General features: G+C 45.3%; 1 protein-coding gene across 15 annotated transcripts in view; it reads left to right on the forward strand.

The window, feature by feature from the left end:
• Positions 1–203: 203 nt before the first annotated feature.
• The window catches only part of LOC136528009 (two-component response regulator ARR10-like), a 50,256-nt gene continuing 27,170 nt past the window's right edge, over positions 204–23,289 (forward strand). The window contains exons 1-8 of one of the 15 annotated variants that reach the window (XM_066520891.1): positions 204–838; positions 929–1,042; positions 1,215–1,373; positions 7,693–7,759; positions 9,630–9,649; positions 9,747–9,854; positions 9,922–10,121; positions 21,334–21,473. In XM_066520891.1, coding sequence (XP_066376988.1) covers positions 937–1,042; positions 1,215–1,373; positions 7,693–7,759; positions 9,630–9,649; positions 9,747–9,854; positions 9,922–10,121 — 660 coding nt within the window. In that variant the 5' untranslated portion in view covers positions 204–838; positions 929–936 and the 3' untranslated portion in view covers positions 21,334–21,473. Of the gene's footprint in view, positions 839–928; positions 1,043–1,214; positions 1,374–7,692; positions 7,761–9,622; positions 9,650–9,746; positions 10,462–10,494; positions 10,709–11,158; positions 11,521–21,333; positions 21,474–23,289 lie in introns of those variants that run through there. The other 14 variants (XM_066520896.1, XM_066520888.1, XM_066520889.1 and 11 more) reach the window with 14 other exon arrangements.

A 23,289-nucleotide genomic window follows, 5' to 3' on the forward strand; every position in this document is an offset into this window, starting at 1 on the left:
AAAGAATCTCATAACTTTCTTTCATTTTGTTATGAAACAATCCTTTCAGGCTTTTGTAATCAAAACCACTCTGTTGAAGTCTTATTATTAATTATAAATATACTCATTAATTCCCTCATACATATAATAATAATAAATAAATAGATGAGCTAGAAGATATGGATTTTGACCAGCGTGGACCACATTGTTATCACCAGGTAAGCAGCGCCTCGCCTCCCTGCCAGCACCTCCACGCAGCTGATGCAGCCTCGCCTCCCTCGCCGGCACCTCCACGCAGCTGATGCACACCACAGAAAACAAACTGGGTGGCCGATAGATTAGTGAGGATGGAGACTCTCGTGAAAGTAGGTCGGAGGTCTCCAATTGCGGCATGTACGCCATGGCCGGCGAATCCACATCTCGGAGGCTCCTCCGTCGGGACCGGCGGCGAAGACGGGTGAGTCCGGCCGCTGCAGACCTAGAAGCTCCATGGGCTTAAACCGTGGGCGATTCTAGGGAGGTTTGGCTGGTTTTCCATCCATCAAGAAACTGAAGCCAGCCACAGCACACAAGCGACGAACAAGCCAGCAAGTCTGGTGGTGGAAGCACAGGGTAACTGAAGGCAGGAATTAATGCCAGGGAAATTCCACATCGCAAGGATGAACACCTTCCATCTTTGCAGCCGTCTGCATTCCGATCCCCGCTCCTCCCCCAATCCCCCTTGCCCCTGCTATAAATCCCTCCCCTTCCCCTCGCACTCACTGCATTGCTCTTCACCCGGAAATCGCCTCGCTCACTTCTTTTTTTCCTCTGTCTCTGTTGCTTCCCGGAGGTTCTCGGACGGCATCCATTGCAGCAGGTAAGAAAGTTCGAGTCTTCTCATTTCTTGCGGGGATTTGGTGGTCGGCGGTTGCTTTCTTGGAACTGATCGTGTACGTTTTGGATATAGGGGAAAACATGGCCGCGGGCACCTTCCCAGCGGGGCTGCGCGTGCTCGCCGTCGATGACGACCACGCCTGCCTCAATGTCCTAGAGAGGCAGCTGAAGTATTGCAACTACAACGGTGTGTGTTCTTGCCTTCTTAGTCGTCCCCTATTTCCCACCGATTCCATTGTGATACAATTTTAGGCCCCCTATTTCCCACCGATTCTGTTGTGATACAATTTTAGGCCAGAAGATAAATTTTTTTTGGGTGATTTTGTTTTCACGGTTGGAATTCTGGTGGTGCGACGCAGTGACAATGGTGGCTGATGCCCAGACGGCATTGGACATGCTCAGGGAGAGGAAGGACCGGAACCAGTTCGACCTGTTGATCAGCGACGTCTACATGCCCAAAATGGACGGCTTCAAGCTCCTCGAGTTCATCGGCCTGGAGATGGATCTCCCAGTCATCAGTAAAGCCCTTGCTCAAACTCATTTTTCCATTTGTATGCTTGGAATTCTTCTGATCATGCAGAGAATAGCAATCATGAGAATTTGTAGTACTACCATTTTTAGATGTTGTTCTGGATAGATGCATTGAATGGATTGCTTATAACTCGGTTGGCACGCGATATCCAGTGGAGCTGCTGGTTATGAATGTTTGGGTAGGATATCAATAAATGGTACATATGCCAATCATAAGTCTTGATTTCGGGGGTGCATGTGTTCAGGTACAATCAAGCCAATAACTGTGTTAAGGTACAATCAAGCCAACAACTGTGTTACCGTTTTGTTCTAGTTTTGTATGTTACTGTTTGTTCCTAAGTGCTAAGTGCAGTGGAGCTGGCTACTTACTTTTATCATTTGTAGCTTCATACTTACAGTTCGTTTGTAAGCATTGCAGGAAAACTAAAATTTTTGTCCAATTTGGGTATCCGTTAGACCAGTTTCTGTTTGTTCATAAGCGCTAGATGGTGTTGATTGACCTCTTAATGATATTGCTTTTGGTTTCATACGTTAAGGTGCATTCATTAGCCCTATGAAAAGTAAAATTGTTTTTGCACTTGTGTGTGTCACCATTTGTTCATAGCCAACTCGACTTCTCATTGTTTTTAGTTTTAGTTTACATATATGTTACGGTTTCCCCTATATGTAAATTTTGTTATTTGTAGTTTTGTGCATTACCATTGGTTCATTGGACGAAAAGAAAATTATTTCTCCAAAAAAAATCCTTCTGAAGTACTACCTTTGGTCAAAATAATTGTCACATTTGACTTTGCACGGTTCTTGATGCGTATCTTTTTTCCCTAAAAGGTCCTTGTGTATCTTTATGTTATGTGGCTGCTATGGTCGCGAGGGATAGGGGGATGGCCGGGGGCCTTGCCCACGGCCAAGCAAGAGAGAAGGGTTTTCCTTCTAATTCTTACTTGATTAGATTGATACATCTCCTCTCCTTATATAGAGACTTACTTGACTCCTAAGCAAGCGATCCTTATCGATAGGCCCATAACATAGCCCAATCACCCCTTAATTCTCTCCCAATCACTCTTGCTAAGCTTCTATATTAACACCTGCTAATGGTGTGCCCAGGATTCCCCTCAATTGGGCACCAATCTAGCCACTTTCCTGATTTGCTGCCTCTAACACTACACCCCCCTGGACAAGCAGCTCGTCCTCGAGCTGCAACCTAACCAACTCATAACAATAACTCGACTCGACATAAACCTAACACCTAAAAATAAACCATTCATAGCTCGGCTCATTTTATTGTACTCACCCCGACATAGATTTGGACTCTTTATTTTGCTGCCTCCGGAACATAAGGTGGACACCATCCGCACGCCGGAGCTACACGTGTACAACCACCTGGATCCCATGGCGCGGTCTGGCGGGAGTCCAGACCTGGGAGTAGTCGCAACACTGACCAGTGGAGGTGCCCCGCGGGGTGGCTGGAGGTGGAATGCGGCGGCGCTACGTGGTGCACGCCTGCCTGTGACCCCATGCCTTCTCCCCGCTGGATGGCTGCTGTTCCGCGCCACACAGGGAAGAGAGGAGGGCTTCCGATGAAGAACGGTGAGGAGGGGTGCGCCTCCCCAACCCTTGTAGCTGCATACTCTAAGGTTGCCGCCCGCGGGGCAAATAGCACGTCCGTCGCGCTCGGGGGGAAACTACATGGCCAAGATCCCTGACGCAGCAGACGAGATCGAGGTCCTCCGCCCAGCGATGCGCAACTTGAAGGAGCTGCGAAGGGGTGCGGGGCTGAATCAGCTGCAGATCACGCATCTCCCGCACTCGCCGACGTGCTAGGAGGCCGCGTGCAGCAACCTGCAGCCGCACCGCCACTAACACCTGACGGTTAAGCATCTTCGCCGCCGGCTCCTTTGCGATGTCTTTCGGCTACTCGATCTGCTGCAACTTCTCGCCCTTAGCTTGGATCTGCTGGGTGCCGGTTATGGTGATGGTGGTGGTCGTCGGTTGTCGGCATTTCAGGGCCTCCAGACGCACCTAGAGAAATGCCACCTGCTGGGTGAGGTCGGCCAGTGCCTTGGCGATGGGATTAGGTTGTGGCTCATCGGAACCTGGTATCTCTCATACTAGATGTTATGTGGTTGCTATGGTTGCGAGGGAGAGAGGGTGGGCCGGTCGGGGGCCACTGCCCACAGCCGAGCAAAAGAGAAGGGGTTTCCTTCTAATTCTTGCTTGATTAGATTGATACATTTTCTTCTTTTATAGAGAGGCTTACTTGACCCCTTAGCAAGCAATCCTTATCGATAGGTCCATGACATAGCCCAATCATCCCTTAATTCTCTCTCAATCACTCTTGCTAAGAGCATCTCCAGCAGTTTTGTAAAACAACTCCCTATTTTTAATTTTTAGCAAAAAGAGAAAAAAAACCCTCCTCCAACAGTTTGGTAAAAGAACTCCTTAAAAATAAAAAGTTATCAAATTCTCTCCTCAACTCATAAGTTTTCCTAGTCGAGAGAGCTCCCTATCCTTTCTCCGTCGAACGGTTTCTACGGACACTCACACGGACTGCAGGCGGCGGCAGGCCCTGGAATGGACCAGGTGCTGGTCAGCAACAGGAAGCGAATTACACACCTGCTGATCCTGTAGCAGGCACCATGCAAGACACTGGTGTTGCCGGATGCAGGGAACGTGGCAGCCTGACGTACGGCGGCGACAGTGCGCGGAACAGATCGTTCTGGTGAAACCGAAAAAACAAATTGATGTGGACCCCACTTTAGCTTTTAGCAAGTTATTACGGAAAACTGTCGGAGAAGCATAAATTTTAACATTGCTATTTCTTTTATTAACTTGCTAGATTTGTTAGTTTAGCAAGTAAATTATACCAAACTCCTGGAGATGGTCTAAGCTTCTATATTAGCACCTGCTAATGGTGTGCCTAGGATTCCCCTGGCGCCAATCTAGCCACTTTCCTGATTTGCTGTCTCTAACACTTTAATCTCTAATTTGTTTTAGAATATTTCTTAAAGTTCTTCAAATTCATGAGACTTTGCAAGTGTTTTGAATACAAATCTTACATATAACTTATATATCTTAAAACTTATTAATTTAAAAGTTAATAATGCTTGTAGTTTTTAAGCTTTGACCAAACCTTGCCCAAAATGACATGATTTTGTGACCAGATGGAGTATCTTTTGGAATTGTATTGTTATATACATTGCTGATGCAGTATGCACCCTTTCCTGTGTCTAATTGGTCTTGGGATAGATTTTTCGTCTAAACCACATTTTTCCTTCAGTTTTCTTGCATCTAAGAGGGGGAAAGCTAGGCTATGATTGATCCTGATGGATATAATCCTAATATACAAATGATCCTGCTAGATCCTTTCCTAATACAAATGATCCTAATGGATCCTTTCTTAATACCCACCCGCAGTCGTAGCGGTAGTAGGATCACAGACGCATAGGCTGGCCCGAAAGTCAATGAACAACTATACAGGGAGACCCTTGGTCATGATATCCGCGAACTAGTGTGCCGAAGAAATGTGGAGTACGCGAACCTGTCCTAGGGCCACCTTATCGTGAACAAAGTGGATGTCGATCTCGATATGCTTGGTACGCCGGTGGACACGGTTAGCAGTCATGTAGATGGTGCTAACATTGTCTGTGGCCAAGGGGACCGAAGCTGCCGCACTCAGCAGCACTTGGCGACGACATGCACGACGGCACGGGATTCGGCCTCAGCGCTGGAGCGAGAGACCGTGGTCTGGCGTTTTGAGGACCAAGACACTAGATTGTCTCTGAGGAAGACGCAGAAGCCAGAGGTGGAGCGTCGTGTCAGGGCAGCCCGCCTAGTCAACATCGGAGTAGGCGGTGATCCGGTCGACCGGGCCGGTGCCCAGGTGAAGGCTAGCAGAGAGCATGCCCTTCATGTAGTGCAGGATGCACTTGATCAGTGCCAAATGCGGCTCACATGGGTCATGCATAAACAAGCAGACCTACTGAACAGCAAAGGCCAAGTTGGGCCGCGTCAGGGTGAGGTACTGGAGGGCGCCGGCGAGGCTTCGGTACTCGGAGGGGTTGGCCGCGTCAGTAGCAAACAACTTGGTTTGTGCATTGGCCGGCGTGACAGTAGGGTGGCACTCTGACATGCTAGCCCGCTGGAGGAGGTCGACGACGTACTGGCGCTGGGATCTCAAGGAAGTGGTGGAGGTCGCCGAGGTCCGAATGCTGAGTGGAGGCGTGCCATGACGTGCCGGAGCAACTCATTGGAGGAGGCCGTGAGGATGATGTCGTCAACGTAGAGGAGCAGATAGGCGATGCGGTCTCCATCTTTGTACACAAAGAGAGAGGCGTCGGACATGGACGCAGCAAAGCCAATGGTGCGGTTGTAGTTGGCGAAGCGCTGGTTCCAAGCTTCGGGCGCCTACTTGAGTTTGTACTGGGACTTCTGAGAAGGTTGGAGCAAACCACGCCAAGAAGTATTCAAGGAAAAACAAAAAGGTTGTGGATGTTGCTGATGAGGACAACGTGAACACATCAACCCAGAAGAAGTAAACGTTCCACTGGTGTGGTGAACTACACTGGAAGTTTGTACAAGCTGTCAATCAGATTGGCATGGGCAGTAAGTTCTCACATTTCATGGCTTTATCTATCAATAATTCTTCTGTTAAATCTGTTTCTCTTAACAAATATTTTGTTGCTGTAAATGCAGGGGCTGTTCCTAAGAAGATATTAGAAGTCATGAATGTAGAAGGCCTTTGTCGGGGACCAATACTAGGGTACCCGAAGAGGAGCTAATGGTCATCAACATTGATTCAACCGAGCAGTCAAGAGCGCGCCTACAGCTCCGCCCGACCCCCAGGTGCACGGGCTCCGCCACGCCCGACCTCCCGGGGTGGGCTCCGCCTCGCCTGACCTCCGAGGGTGGGCTCCGCCTCGCCCGACCCCGAGGTCGCGATCTCTGCCTCGCCCGACCCTTGGGTTTGTGCTCCGCCTCGCTCGACCCCAAGACCGTGGGCTCCGCCTCGCCAGACCCCTTTGGTGCGGCCTCTGTCTCGCCCAACGGGGACCCATACCGCCGCCAACTACTCCAGGTCCAAGCGTATGGGCCTGGGTCAAAACTCTGACACGAAGGAAGATACTGGCACACCCCGATGTAACCCGCGGCCACGCGGGCCATACCTGAGGATTCACATCAAGAACAGCGTCGGACATACAGGTGTTGTTATGCCTAATCCTCGTACGAACACTGACAGGCGCGTCAGTTCACCACGACGTCCGTCAGAACGGAGTGGAGCGCCATGACCGGTGGATGATGCCTGCGCATGGCGCTAGTGACGGACAGGACCGCGACGTGGAGCCGTCCCTGTTGACATCTACAGGGTCGGCGGGACCCGCATGAAGGAGAAGAAGGACCCGGCGATCCTGGAGGCCTTCCTCTCTCTCATTCCTCTCCTTTTCCTCCGCTATAACCCGCGCTTTCCTTTGGCCTATAAAAGGGAAAGCAGGGCGCCCCATAAAGGGGATCCCGAACCGATCGACCCATCAAGATCCGATACAGATCCGCACAAGAGCACGACACGAACGCACAACTGAGCAGCGATCGAGCTCTCAGCACCCACTCACTCCTTTCACCATAGACTTGGGATTCTTTCCCTTTCTCGCCCGTTTGTAACCCATACTACAAACTTTCGGTACTAGTAACACGAGCAGCAGCGACGAACTGGACGTAGGGACTTTCTGTCCGAACCAGTATAAACCTCGTGTCCTCTAAGCACACCATCCGTGCTAGATGCGCAATAATACAAATTTACTTATCGGTGGTAACTCGAAACACCGACAGCCTTACTAAAGAGAATGTCCCCAGTCATCTGCAGGTTTGGTTTCTACTCTTATGCTCAATCACTATGCTTGTGTTCCCATCCACTATATCATTTTTAAGATATTTGGATAGGACTTGTTTTTGCACCATTTCGATCTCAAACTCAATATTGTGTTTATGTCAATGGAATTTGTGTGTCTGACACTTCGACAATTCAACTGGAGCGTGTGTCTGCCACACACAAAGTTCTAGTGGCGTACACATGTATTGAGTTTGGTATCTTATACACATTTGCACATCTGGAGTTAATTGTTTCTCTCCTGAATTTCTTTTGTTTCACCCCATGATTAAGAGCCCAACTTCACTCATTTTATGGATTTGTCATTTTTTTTCTTAACAAAATGTACTTGTCTATTTTGTGATTTAAGAAGTTCCGAATCTATCTCAGAAAGCTCAGCGAGGGCAAACTGAGGAATTCTAATCCATTTGCTGATGAAACTGAAGCACTGCAGAGAAACATGAATGTCCCATCCTTCATTGGCTCTCCAAGCTCAAGCAACCATTATGCAGAGGTAATCCAACCTGTTCCGCTTCTCTACGCAATCGCCCAATATGCAGAGGTAATCCAAGGTATTTGCATGGAAATTGGCATAGCTTCCCCTGAAAATTTCCCATCAATGCAGATTCACCACATCTAATTTGTTATACCTCCGTCTGATATTTGCTTCCAATCCGGTTGCTGTCCTGAAGGCTGCTAGTATCCTCTGGACGGCTGTGAGGTCATTGCTGTGTCGGTTTAATAAAAAATGATGCGTCATCTGCATATAAGCTGGTTCTTATCCGGAATCCGGATTCGGTCGGATCCAATTGGGGAGAGAATTCCTTGTTCAGTTGCCTTCTCAAATATTTTCTGAATGGGGTCAATGCTAGGATGAAGAGCATCGGTGAGAGTGGATCCCCCTGCCTAAGTCCTCGTTGCTGCCATATGGGTGATCCCAACAAACCATTGAGGATGATGCGAGATGAGGTGGATGACCAGATTAAGCAAATGAGGTCCCGCCAGCATTGTCCAAATCCTAACCTCTGTAGAATTTCCAACATATAATCCCACCTGATACTGTCAAAGGCCTTGGTAACGTCCAGTTTCAGAAATAGCATTGGCATTTTCGAGCGGTGGAAATGGTTGACAGCACCTTGCACATATTGAAAATTATCTAGGATGCTCCTTCCTTTGATAAAGACGGTCTGGCTATGTGAGACCAGATTGTTAAGATGCGGAGACAATCGGTTTGCCAACAGTTTTCCCATTATTTTGGCCATTCTGTGCATAAGACTTATCAGTCTATAGTCAGCAGCTGTTATGACTCCTTTCTTCAGTATTAGGATGACATTTGCTGAATTGAGAAGGTTCCAGTGTGAAGCTCTGAGGTTGTATAGTTGGTGGATGGCTTGCATCAAGTCATGCTTGACAATTTGCCAACATGTTTTATAGAGCAGACCTGTGAAGCCATCGGGGCCCGGGGCTTTTTCGGGCTGCACCTAAAAAATCACCTGCTTAACTTCTTCTGTTATTGGGGTGTCCAACTGCTCCAGATCTGTCTTTGTATGTTCAAACTCTCCCAGTTCAATGTGTTCATTCTTGGTGGGTTGATGTTGAAGAGGTTTGCCTAGTATTGTAGCAGGATGTTTGCCTTGTCTTGGTGTGCTGTAGCAGTTTTGTCCCCATTTTTTAGTGTAGGAATGTAGAAATTCACATTTTCAGATTTCATCTAATTTTTTTACTGCAATTTGGATCGAAACTTTGTGAATTTCATTAATTTCAGCTACGAAAGTCATTTTTAACAAATCCAAATCGCTGAATCAATCTCGCTACTGAACTGTTCTTTCCAGTTCATTTAATATGCTACTGTTAGTTCATATGTAGTAGGTGCAATCAGTAACTACTAAATATTGTTGCTTGTAGTTTCATGTGCTACAATTTGTTCATATTTAAGTAACAGGAGCAATCAATCTAACAATTGAATCCTGTCATTTGTGTATGGTTCATACATTGCCATGGATTAGTAAGCTCTAGACAAAACCAAGATTACTTCTGAATTTGTGACCTGCAGTTTGGTTTGTTATTGTTGGTTTTCATAATAACTAGTCGTTTCCATAAGGATGTGAACAATGCCCCATTCTAATAAATTTGTAAAGTTTCTTTTATGAAATTATGAATGACACAAGTGGAAATGATATAGAATTGCATTTACTATGTGTATGTGTATGATACATTTTCTTACAAATGAATGTAAATGACACATGTAATGCCTAAAGAAAATGAAATTTGAAAAGTGTGCGAGATGGAAATTCCACATCGCAAGTATGCTGCACTGCTCTTCACCTGGAAATCGCCTCGCTTACTTTGCTTTTTCCTCTTTGTTGCTCCCCGGAGGTTCTCGGACGGCAGACATTGCAGCAGGTAAGAAAGTCCAAGTCTTCTCGGGTTCCTTGCGGGGATTTGGTGGTCAGCAGTTGCTTTCTTGGAACTGATCGTGTACGTTTTCGATATGGGGAAGAGATGACCGCGGACACCTTCCCAGCGGGGCTGCGTGTGCTCACCGTCGAAGACGACCGCGTCTGCCACAAGGTCCTAGAGAGGCAGCTGAAGTATTGCAACTACAATGGTGTGTGTTCTTGTCTCTTAGCCGCCCCTATTTCCTCCGATTTTGTTGTGATACAATTTTAGGCCAGACGATGAATTGTTTTGGGTGATTTTGTTTCTACGGTTGGAATCATCCACAATGGTGATGAACGCCCAGACGGCGTTGGACATGCTCAGGGAAAGGAAGGACGGGAACCGGTTCGACCTGGTGGTCAGCAATGTCGCCATGCCCAACATGGCTTCAAGCTCCTCGAGCTCATCGGCCTGGAGATGGATCTCCCAGTCATAAGTAAAGCCCTTGCTCAAACTCATTTTCCCTATTTTTATGCATGGCATTCTTCCTAGCGTGCAGAGAATAGCAATCATGAGAATTTGTATTACTAACATTTTTGGATGTTGTTCTGGATAGATGCATTGAATGGATTGCTTATAACTCGGTTGGCACGCGATATCCGGTAGAGCTGTTGGTTATGCATGTTTGGGTAGGATATGAATAAATGGTACATATGCCAGTCATAAGTCTTGATTTAGGGGGTGCATATGTGTTCAGATGCAATCAAGCTAATAACTGTGCTACCGTTTGTGTTCTAGTTTTGTATGTTAGCGTATGTTCCTAAGTGCTAAGTACAGTTGAGCTGGCTACTTATTTTTATCATTTGTAGTTGGAAACTAAAATTTTTGTCACGATCTCCGGCCATGACCTCCTCCTTCAACGGCGAGCTCCGGCCATGGGCACCCCCGCCCCGACTTGGCCCGACCGCCTCCGTCGTCGCTAGAACCCTAAAGCCGCCTGGCCGGCCGGCCTCCTCCAAGCCCCTTCTCTTCTAAGCCCGCCAGAGTTGAGGAGAAGATGGCTCACCGGAGTTGGGGAAGAAGAGGGTTGGGACGGTGGTTCGGTCTGGTGCGGGCAAGTGGGGCGTGGACGGTGGATGCGGTGTGCGTGGGTGTGGGCCGGTGGGGTGCGGCGGTGGATGCAGTGTGGGTGCCGCACCTCTAGGTCGTGTGCACTTGAAAAGAAGCTTGCCCATTTGTTTTTTTGTACTTGCGTGTGTTACATTTGTTCATAGCCAGGTCGACCTCATTGTTTTCAGTTTTAGTACATATGTTACAATTTTCCCTATATGCTGCTGCTGCTGTGCTTGAACTGCGGATTTCTCTTCAAGATGTTTGTTGTACTCATCTTTCAACTTAGTCAATTTATCTAGCATGCACTCAACATATTGAACATCAAATTCATTTTTCTTTAGCTTAGCATGTGTGCTTTTTTTCTCTTCAAATGAACCCTCATTGTCTGCTATGCTTGATTTTCTTATTCTTCCCACGCAGACATCAAATGCCACCGCCAGACACAATTTCATTCCTTTTAGTATTGTCTCAGGATACTGTTGAAGCGGAAGAAAATGAGGTTGTTGTGGAAACTCTTTAAGCACTTGCACATAGTCTTTCAGCACATCCATGTCTTCCACTGCAGACAATAAACATGAGTTATTCGCAAATGGAGCCTAGGTATGAGACTTGTGTCTTGAGCAGTCAGCCCTTCATGTATGCCAATATCTGCAGAAATCCAGTCCTTAGAAACCAGCTTATCTGATATATAGAAAACATTAACTATCATATGGACAATTTCACTATGGATAAGAATAGATATATGTCGTACCATCAGAAGCTGATACAAAGCTCAAAGGTACCACTCCAACAGGTTCCTGATGTTTTACTTCATTTGCGTTCACTGCATTCTCCAAAGATCAAGCTGCTGCTGGATAGATTCTAATCTCTCCAACTGTATGAAGCTAGATATTAGAGTGGGAATCTAATATATAACAGTAGTCACAAAGAATGTACTTACTACTAATGAAGGCGCTAGCTAGTAGTCCAAAAACAAATTTTACTTTTCTCTCTCCACCCTATCTTCTCCTCACCACACTCTCCTGCCGTCTACTAACTCCGCTGCGAGCCCTGCCCCCACCTTCCTCGACCGTCGCCACCGGCTAGCGTCTCCGCCCCTCGACCCCATCCTCGTCCCTTGCCTACGGCGACCTCCTTCCCCCCCCCCATCCCGCATGCCGTCGTGAACTCTGGCCATGACCTTCTCCTTCCACGGCGAGCTCCAGACATGGGCACCCCTGTCCAGACTTAAAAGCTTAGGCAAATCAATCTATTTCAAGTCAAACACAGCAGCTCATGAAGATGACAAGTGTTCAAGAAATGGTTATAAATGACAAATCCTACAAGTGGTTCCATGATTGTTCTTACACATGGTAAATCTAGATTATCACATTACTATAAGTGGTATTCATACAAGTGGTATCTAGCACATCAAATGGTGGTTCCACAAGTGATCCTCAACTTTAAGTGATCATCAAGTAAAGCAAAAGTTCTCTCACAAACAAGAACTCAAGTTTATCAAGTGGATGACCCATGCTATGACATAGGGGGAGGTGCTCCACCAATTGGTATCAAGGTCAAAGATCCTACATGAGGTGTCATTCCAACATATGTGGTGTTGTCCATAAAAAATGCAAGATTCAAGTGTCAATCATCTACCCCAATGCAATCCTTTGTATAAATAAGAATCACACCTTTTATGGAAATTGATGACAAAGGGGGAGAAGTTGGAATAAAGATATGTAAATGCATCATGGCCTCATGGGGAGAAGTAGAAGTTGAACACGGACCAAGAGAGAGCAACATTGAAGAATTGAGAAGGATCAAAGAAATGAGAAGGATCAAAATTCTTGGACAACAGAAGCACACAAGTAGGGGGAGCAAGTTCATGAACTTTCATTGGTTGCATTTGATATGTGCATATTCATGTGCTTGCTTGCATTGCATAAGTTTTTAAATGTGATATGCATGCTTGTGTGTTGTATGCTAGTTATAGAACTTGAATGATGATATGATAACTAGCATGCATATGATGGCAGCTAGACTTGTGTTTTTCAAGCAAAAACTAGAACTTTGCTTATAATGTTGATCTCACGGGGTTTCTAGTGTTTTTGTTGTTTAGCTACTCATGATGCAAAAGATGGTATTAAAAGTGCAACTCCGATTGATATCATGCTTCAAAGGTTATTCTATACACCTTAGCATCACTTAGTAGTGGTAACACTCCCACAAATTTCATATTTATGCATGTGTGTAAACTTGAAATCAAACCATTTGAGCACACATGTAGGGGGAGTTATCACTACCAAGTCGGGTTTTATGATGCTTATCCAAATCTTGACATAGAGCTTAAATGTTGGATAAGTAGCATAAAATGCAAATCAAGTTAGCAATTTACACTTTTGTGAAGTGCTAGCTAGAAATGAGCTTAATTTTCATATCTTTGTAGAGTTGTCATCAATTCCCAAAAAGGGGAGATTGAAAGGTCCTTGTTTGGTTTTGGTAATTGAGTGACAACCTTAGGTGGACTAATATGTGTTTGAATAAGATACACAAGTGATTAGTCCATAGGTACACTTGTGAGCAACCTATGCCATGGAGGTGAAATGCATGGATATGTTGCAAGGCTCACACATGTGATGAAGGAGTTCATTGCATATGAGACATGACATTGAGTTATGTGACTAAGGTGAAGAAGATCAAGACAAGACTTGGCTTGATGGACCGGTTGCAAGCGTGAAGGGCAAGTTGGAGGCTTTGGACCGATGGACCACGTGGCGGTGAAGCTTGAGCAAGACTTAGCACCGATGGACGAAGGCAACAGTGAAAAGTAAGTGAAGTCAAGATCGATGAACTAACAAGGTCACGTGATGATATGAAGTGGATCATATCATTTGTGATTGGTTGGTGCATGTGTTGCATCAACATTGGAGATGGAATAGAATACACAAGGTAAAGGTATATTTCTAGGGCATTTCATTTCACCGATCATAGGTGTGTAGAGAACTTTATGACCGGGTTAAGGATAGATGACCATACTATTAAGAGGGGGAAACTTGTTTGCATAACGGTCATCTAGTGCCACTTGAGTGATCTAACTTTGCATCATTGCTAGGATTGAGTGGTATGGAGAATTGAGAGACTAATCCTTTGAGAAATATTTGTGAAAAGCTAACACACGTGCACAAGGTGGTGAACACTTGGCAGTGTTAGCACATTTGCAAAGGTGAAGAAAGGAGGTGAAACCGGGCTCAGGGTGCTGCCTGGGTGGCACCGCCACCCCCTGTCCGGTGGCACCGCATGCCACCCCAAGGGCAGTGCCCACCTAGCCTCGGCCGAGAAGGAAGAGTTGGGGGTGGCACCGCCGTGCCATGTCCGGTGGCACCGCCACCCCTAGGGCGGTGCCCACCTGGACTTGGTTTTGAGGAGCAGCAGCAGGGCTGTCACCGGATGTGACGGTGTACACCACCATGAGTAGGCCGGTGCACCGCCAGGTGTTGTCCGGTGGCACCGTCACTTTTTACCCGAGGCTGGCTGTTTCAGTGGATGAGCGAGGGGGTCACTGCCATGGTCACCGCCATGGTGACGGTGGTGCACCGCCCTATTTTTCAAGAGAGGAAGGGAATCGAGGGGTTGGCCTGGGTGGTCACCGCCACCCCTAGGGTAGGAATTTGACTATTGGGAGGGGGACCGCCATGTCCGGTGCCCTCGCAGAAACCAACAACTTTGCTCCAACGACTCTATTTGGCTTAGGGGCTATAAATAGAGGTGGAGCTCGGGCTTGGCTGAGGTTGAGCACCTTGGGGATGTGTTGCCCTTGTGTGTGCTTGGTTTGACAAGCCTCTAGCTCACTTGTGCCTGCGAGAAGTGTGAATCCATTGCGAGTGAGTGATTCTAGTGTGTTGCATTGTGAGATTGCATCGAGTGGCACTAGGTGATCGAGTTGTAAGCCGGTGGTGCTTGTTACTCTTGGAAGTTGCCACCTCCTAGACGGCTTGGTGGTGAGTTCTCTGTCGTGAAGCACGCAAGAAGATTGTGCGGTGCTCCACTGAAGGATTTGTGAGGGGTACCGTGCTCACCCCTCGGGAGCCGCAAAGAGCAACACTAGTTGAGCGTGTCATTGAGCTACCCTCACTTTTGTGGTAGGTTCTTACGGTGCCCAACATGTGGGATTGGCGAGTGATGCCAATTAGCCGCCGAACCATCAAGTGAGCGGTCGACGCAACGGGGACTAGCTCGGTGGCAACCAAGTGAATCTCGGGATAAAAATCGTTGTGTCATCCCCTTCCTATTGGTTTACAATCCCCTTACACAAGCTTGTAATTACTTTCATATACATTGTGCTTGTGTAGTTTCTCCTATAATTAGTTAGTTTGTGTAGCTTGCTAGTTAGCTTCTTGCTTGCGTAGCATAGAAGTAGCTCCCTTGTGTAACTAATTTGGTTTTAGTAACCTTGTTAGTTAAATCGCTTAGTTTATGTAGCTAAGTAATTTGCGCTCTCTAATTTGGCATTAGTTGCCTTGTTATTGAGCATTGCTAGTGAGCTTAGAAGCTTTGTGCTTTTCCTACTAGCATGTGTAGGAGCTCTCCGGTGCTTGAAGAACTAGTGGCATAGGTTTGTGTGCCTTGCTTCTAAAATTGATTAGGTGAGCTCTAGCTAGCCCGACGCCTAAGTTGCTTGCTTAGGATCTTTTTAAGGTGCTTGATAACTTAGATAGAGGGGTGTAGTCTTGTCTAGACCGATAGTTTTAATTCCGCATTTATTTTGGTTAGCCGATGTGATTGATTTTAGAAAAGACTATTCACCCCCTCTAGTCCGCCATCTCGACCCTACAACCATGTCCTCGTCCTCGCCTATGGTGACCTCCTTCCCCTTCCCCCTCCCGCATGTCGTCGTGAAATCCGGCCATGACCTCCTCCTTCCACGGCTAGCTCTGGCCATGGACACCCCCACACCGACATGGCCCGACCGCCTCCATCATCGCCAAAACTCGAACACCGCCTAGCCGGCCTGCCTCCCCCGAGCCCCTTCTCTTCTAAGCCTGCCAGAGTTGAGGAGAAGATGGCTCACTGGAGTAGGGGAACAAGAGGGTTGGGGTGGCGGTCCAGTCTAGCGTGGGCGAGTAGGGCGTGGATGGTGGATGCGGTGTGAGTGGGCGCGGGTCGGTTGGGCGCGAAGGTGGATGCGGTGTGGGTACCTCTAGGGCATGTGCGCCTGAAAAGAAGCTTCTCCATTTGTTTTTTGTACTTGTGTGTGTGTTACATTTGTTCATAGCCAGGCCGACCTCATTGTTTTCAGTTTTAGTACATATGTCACGATTTTCCCTATATGTTGCTGCTGCTATGCTTGAACTGTGGATTTCTCTTCAAGTTGTTTTTTGTACTCATCTTTCAACTTAATCAATTTATCCAGCAAGCACTCAACATATTGAACATCAATTCCATTTTTCTTTAGCTCAGCACGTGTGTTTTTTCTCTTCAAATGAACCCTCATTGTCTACTATGCTTGATTTTTTTATTCTTCCCACGCAGACATCAAATGCCACCGTCAGACCCAATTTCATTCCTTTTAGTATTGTCTCAGGATAATGTTAAAGTGTAAGAAAATGAGGTTGTTGTGGAAACTCTTTAAGCACTTGAGCGTAGCCTTTCAGCACATCCATGTCTTCCACTGTAGACAATAAATATGAGTTATTCACAAATGGACCCTAGGTATGAGAGTTGTGTGTCATGTATGCCAATATCTGCAGAAATCCAGTCATTAGAAACTAGCTTATTTAATATATACAGAAAACATTAAGTATCATATGGACAATTTCACCATGGATAAGAATAGATATAGGTCATACCATCAGAAGCTGATGCAAAAGCTCAAATGTACCACTCCAATAGGTTATTGATGTTTTACTTTATTTGCGTTCAATGAATTCTCCAAAGTACTATCAAGCTGCTGATGAGTACATTCTGATCTCTCCAACTGTATGAAGCTAGATATTAGAGTGAGAATCTAATATATAACAGTAGTCACAAAGAATGTACTTACTACTAATGAAGGCGCTAGTAGTCAAAAACAAATTTTGCTTCTCTCTCCATCTTATCTTCTCCTCACCACACTCTCATGTCGTCTACTTCCTCAGCTGCGAGCCCCGCCCACACCTTCCTCGACCACCGCCACCGGTTAGTGTCTTCGCCCCTTGACCCCTGAAAGGTTCTTGTTTGGTTTTGGTAGTTGAGTGACAACGTTAGGTGGACTAATATATGTTTGAATAAGATACACATGTGATTAGTCCACAGGTACACTTGTGTGAGCAACCTATGCCATCGAGGTGAAATGTCTTGGATATGTTGCAAGGCTCACTGAAAGTGCAATCAAGCCCTAATTATGGGTTTTGGTGATGATGACGGCACATTTAGAGAACTAATGAGATTTATCGAGATGGCAAGCAGGGAATCTATGTTCAAGGATGTTATACGAAATGGAGGAGCCCCCAATTACAAAAGTTGAAGGCTTCAAACTCAAAGGAGGTTTAAATTCTTTTATATTTTGAATTTGAGTATAGAAAAAGTTGTACTATAAAGGGGGACACAATACTTAAGCTAATATGTGCTACCAAGTGCTCAATGTGTCACATACATCCTCAGTTTCACAGCCAAGACAGCCAGCACCTTACTCCTATCCTTTCTGTCTTGCCTGGTGCGGCAGTGCCGTACCTAGAGAGAGACACTGCCGCACTTGAGCCGCGGCACTGCCGTGACTTAAGTGACCGTTGGGGATAGGGGGGTATTTATACCTTTTCCCCTTCCTCCCCAACGTCTCTCTTCCTTCCCCAACTGTTCAGTTTGTGGGAAAACAAAAGGTGCTCTTCTCTCTCTCCTCCATTGGTGACCTTGAGCTCCCAAGCTTCTCCATTGATTTCACCATCAATCCTTGAGAGAAAAAGGTGCCAAACTCGATTAGAGAATAGATCCACTGATTCCCAAACTCTAAACAACACTTGGTTCACGTTTTGGCCAGCGGTAGTGTTTGTTACTCTTGGAGTTTGGCTCCTAGCCGGCTAGAGCATCATCCGTGGAGCTTGCCAACTTGTGTGGCAGCTCCAGGAGGTTTGTAACCAACTCTTGAAGCTAGTAAACTCACCCCTCATCTCAAGAGTTAAGCCTCTTGACTTGAGAACGAGGAAGGATTGGAAAGCCCTAAGCCTTAATGGCTAACCTCAACAACATGGACTTAGGCAAGCCTTAGTGGCGTGCTCAACCACGGGATAAATCATTGTGTCACCTTGTACTTGATTTACTTCACTTGTATTTCATATTATTGTTGAGGTGGTTTCTAGGGTTTGTGGTCGATCTACTTGTGTGTGGTGTTCCTACCACTTCTAGCTCTCGATTTATGAATCTCATACCTTCAGAAAGATAAGGAATTTCTTCGATCTAAGTTTCCATTCACTTATTTTAAATAGTGACTTGAAGTTGTCTGTAGGTGTGGCAATGCCGCTGTTCTGGCCCTGCGGTGCCGCTGTCCGACAGTGCCATGGGTGAAATTTGACATCTGCTTGAGTTCTTGTTTTAACAGGCATATTCAACCCCCTCTATTCTAACCGGAGATCCTTCAAGTGGTATCAGAGCAGGTTACCTCATGTACGCTTCACCTCCTAAAGTATGGAGCCCGGAGGAGGAACTAGTGGCGTGAAGCCGGTAGATGTTGATCCAGAGTGGGTTGATCTGCATGACACCGACATCAGCGAGCTAAGCGTGTCGACAGCAAGCAACACCATGCTCCCGCGTCTTGAGGCTACCGATGCCGAAAGAGCTCTCAATAAAGATGAGAGAAGAAAGAGAAAGGAAGCTAGAAAGCTCAAAAGAGAAGCTAGAGAGTAGAAGAAGGAGCAGTAGCGGTTAGAAGAAAAAAAGTAAAGAAAAGAAGAAAGAAAGCTCAAGAGAGAAGCAAGAAGAAAGGAAAGAGAAGCAAGGAAGAAGAAAGAAGAAGCAGAAGCAACTAATGCATCTTCAAGTGAGCTATCAAGTAGTTCCGAAGATGGAGATGATGATGAGTCCTTTCAAGTGATCAAGAATAGAAGGAAGGATAAGAAAGGAAAGGGCAAGGATGACGACAACAACAAATATGCTGCTGTATCCTTTAACTATTCCTCTATGTCCATGACTAACCATGATCGTAAATCTTTCATCAGTTTTCCCATGGGCAAGTTACCTCATTTCGATGGGACTAACTTCGCCAAGTAGAAGTACTTGATGAGAGCCTATCTTATAGGTCTTCATCCTGGCATTTGGGAAGTTGTTTACAATGGGTTTGGGCCACCGGTTGATCCCAAGAATCTAACAATGGAAGAAATGAGAATCATTCACCTCAATGGTCAAGACACTAGTGTGCTACTTAGTGCTTTGGATGGTGATGAGTACAATAGAGTGATTGGTGTTGATGTTGCCAAACAAATATGGGATACTTTGCACCTTGCACATGAAGGGGTTGACAAAGTGAGAAAGGCAAGAATTGATTTGATGATGTCCAAGCTTAATCGGTTTGTTATCTTGGATGGAGAAGGACCACAAGAGATGTTCGATAGATTGATGACTATGGTTGGCAAAATTAGGGGCTATGGTTGTGATGAGCTTGATGATCACAAAGTTGTCAAGATTATGTTAAAGGCTTATTCACCAAGAAATAAGACCATAGTGACTCTAATTAGAGACAAGAAGTTTGAGTACTTCACACCAAATGATATACTTGGGAGGATCTTAACCTTTGACATGCAAAGAGAAGAAGCAAATGAGAGAAAGAAGCTTGGAGAGTTGCAAGCAAAGCTACAAGGCATCAAGATCAAGGATATTGCACTCAAGGCCAACAAATCAAGCAAGCAAGGCTCTACTAGCAAGTCCAAGATCAACAAGCAAGCTCCAACAAGCAAGCCCAAAGCAACCAAGCAAGTTCAAGAAAGAATAGAGACTACATCATCCTCAAGTGAGAGTGAAAATGATGATGATCAATATGAGAAGGTTGATGATGTTGCTCTCTTTATGAAGAGGTTTCACAAAGGGCTAAAGAAGCAAGGCTACAAGGTAGTGAAGAGAAAGTTTTCAAACAAGAAGAAAAGGACATGCTACAATTGTGGTAGCACCGACCACTTTATTGCCAAGTGCCCACATGAGATCAACGACACTAAGTATAAGAAAGACAAGAAGGAGGACAAGGCCGACCATAGAAAGAACAAGAAATACATGGGAGAAGCTCACATTGGGCATGAATGGGATTCAACTATTGAGAGCTCAAGTGAAGAAGATGAGTAAGTTGCAACCGTAGCTATCCACAAGCCATCTTCTACACCAAGGCTCTTTAACAACATGTCCGATGATGACTACTACTCCCCTCATATTTGTCTTATGGCAAAGGGTGAGAAGGTAAAATCTAAATCCAAGGCCAAACCTCCACCTCCACCTCCTAATGATATCTCTAGTAATGACATTAGTGATAGCTCTAGTGATGATGAATCTAGTGATAAAGAAATAAACATGATAACTAAAAATTTGGATGAAAAGACTAAATTATTCATCACTAAGCTAATGGAGGATTTAGAGAGTGTCCAAGCCGAGCTAGAATCTAGAGAGAAAACTCTTATCCAACAAGAGGATCTCTACACTACTAGCAAGGAAGCTCTTGCATTAGAGAGAAGTGAGGTGGAATCCTTGCGCAAGGCTTTGGCCAAAGAGCAAGGGGACCATGCTATCATAAAGAAAGAAAATATTGCTCTCAAGAAAAAGTATTGTGACTTAGATGAAAAGCACAAAGAACTTAAGTTGCAATATAACATTCTTTGGGATAGCAACTTACATCCTTCTAAGGCAAAGGATACCTCTACTCCCTCTACTAGCCAAGGTTGTGAAAAATGTCATAATCTCAATTTGAACGCTTATTCCACTAACCTTGCAAACATGGAGGCCATGAGAAAAGAGATTGCTAGACTCAATGAGATCACTGGCAAGGGTTGCTTGAATGGTAAGGCTCAAGCAAGTGACAAGAAAGTGGATGAACCAAAAGGACCACAATTCAAGCAAGGGCGACTCCCCTCAATCAAGCATGGGCTCGGCCACACAAAAGGAGCCAAGACAAATGGAAGAAAGATTGTGAATGGCTATGAGTGTGTGCAGTTTGAGAGAAGATAGAATTGGTGTAGAGCAGCCTGCACAGATCGCGGCAGTGCCGTGACCCCGAGCGGCGATGCCGCACAACAGCTGTACCATAGTGAAGAGAGGTTGTGCCATGCCCTACAAAAATAGGAAGGCTACCAATTTAGTTCCTGATCAAACTAAGCCCAACAAGAAGGTGTCCCAGTAGAAACAGGTTCAATAGAAGCCAAAAGAATCAGTGTGGGGCACTATGAACAAGTATGCCTACCAACCAAGGTCCCAACCTCCTCGACAAAGCTTGACTTCATGCTTTGTTTTGAAGAACAATAGCAGTAGAAAAGTGGTTGTAAAATATATTGAAAGGAAACCAACATATATAGGAATACTTCTATATGGGTTCCTAAATTTCTTGTGACTAACATACAAGGCCCCAAGTCAAGTTGGGGACCTAACTAGCAACTAAACTTGTTTTGCAGGCATACTTCCCCGGTGGATCAAGTTTGGTGCTTGATAGTGGATGTACAAATCATATGACCGGAGAAAGGAGTATGCTTTCATCATATTCCCCGATGACACATTCATATGAAAATATTGTCTTTGGAGACAATTCAAATGGGATATGATTGGACTTGGTAAAGTTGTTATAACTCTTGAGCATTCAATTACAAATGTATTACATGTTGATTTGTTAAGTTACAATTTGTTGTCCGTTTCTCAATTATGTGAGATGGGCTACAATTGTCTCTTTACGGATAAGGGTGTGGAAACCTTTAGAAGGGAGGATTCCTCTATTGTCTTTATGGGTCGATTAAACAATAAGCTGTACTTAGTTGATTTCAACAAAAGTAAAGCTAAGCTTGAGACTTGTTTAGTGGCAAAATCTAGCATGGGTTGGCTTTGACATCGCCGACTAGCCCATGTTGGGATGAGGAACTCGGCCAAACTTCTAAAAGATAAACATATCCTTGGACTAACAAATGTTCACTTTGAGAAAGATAAGATTTGTGGTGTTTGTCAAGCCAAAAAGCAAGTTGGCGTACCTCACCCACCAAAGAGTATCATGACCATCGAGCAACCATTGGAGCTAATTCACATGGATCTCTTTGGACCAGGTGCCAACCTAAGTATCACGGGTAACAAATATGGTCTTATTATTGTTGATGACTATTTTCGTTTCACTTGGGTATTTTTCTTGTATGACAAGTGCCAAGTTCAAGAGAAGGTGAAGATATTTGTTAGAAGAGCTCAAAAGGAGTTTGATCTTCCAATCAAGAAAGTAAGAAGTGACAATGAGACTGAATTCAAGAACACTCAAGTTGAGTTCCTTGATAAAGAGGGCATCAAGCATGAGTTTTCAACTCCATATACCCCTCAACAAAATGGTGTAGTAGAGAGTAAGAATCATACACTCATTGACATGGCAAGGACAATGTTAGATGAGTACAAGACATTGGACATCTTTTGGTGTGATGCCGTCAACACCACTTGACATGTCATCAACTGCGTATACCTACACAAGAAGTTGAAGAAAACTTCATATGAGCTTCTAACTGGTAACAAGAATAAGGTGTCATACTTTAGAGTGTTTGGGTGCAAGTGTTTCATACTTAATAAGAAACCCAAAACCTCTAAGTTCACACCTAAAGTTGATGAAGATTTTTTTCTTAGTTATGGATCAAATGAGCATGCGTACCATGTTTTCAACAAAACCTCCAGAAGAGTTGAAATAGCGGTAGATGTGACAATTAATGAATCTAATGGCTTTTAAGTTGAGCAAGTTGACTCAAGTATTGTAGGAAAGGAGCATCCACCATGTGAAGCAATCAAGCAATTGGCTATTGGTGATATTAGACCACAGGAAGAAGAAGCCACTGAAGTGGAGGTTCCTCAAATTGCTATTGCATCGATTTTTGCTGACGCACCTGATGCTGAACAGCAGCAGACCCCTGCTGCAACTCCTACACACGGTAGTGCCATGCTTGAGAGCGGCAGTGTCGTGCCTACACAGTCAGCAGCAGCTGATTCAACTCTAGCTCATGGACAAGACCTACAACCCATATTTGAGCAAGAAAATGATGAAGATCCAAAAGATAAACAAGAAGCCATTGAACATCCAAGGCTAAGGCAAACAATACAACGGGATCATCTCATTGACAACATCCTTGGGAGTCTTCGAAATGGGGTAACAACTCATTCACATTTAGCAAACTTTTGCCAATATTACTCATTTGTTTCCTCTTTGGAACCTCTTAAGGTAGAACAAGCACTTCGAGACCTAGATTGGGTGATGTCCATGCAAGAAGAACTCAACAACTTCGAAAGAAATCAAGTATGGATCTTGGTGGAGATACCCAATACCAATGTCATTGGCACCAAGTGGGTCTTCCACAACAAGCAAGATAAGAATGGCGTGGTGACAAGGAACAAGGCAA

The sequence above is a fragment of the Miscanthus floridulus genome, chromosome 19, assembly GCF_019320115.1.
Source record: "Miscanthus floridulus cultivar M001 chromosome 19, ASM1932011v1, whole genome shotgun sequence".
Lineage (NCBI taxonomy): Eukaryota > Viridiplantae > Streptophyta > Magnoliopsida > Poales > Poaceae > Miscanthus > Miscanthus floridulus.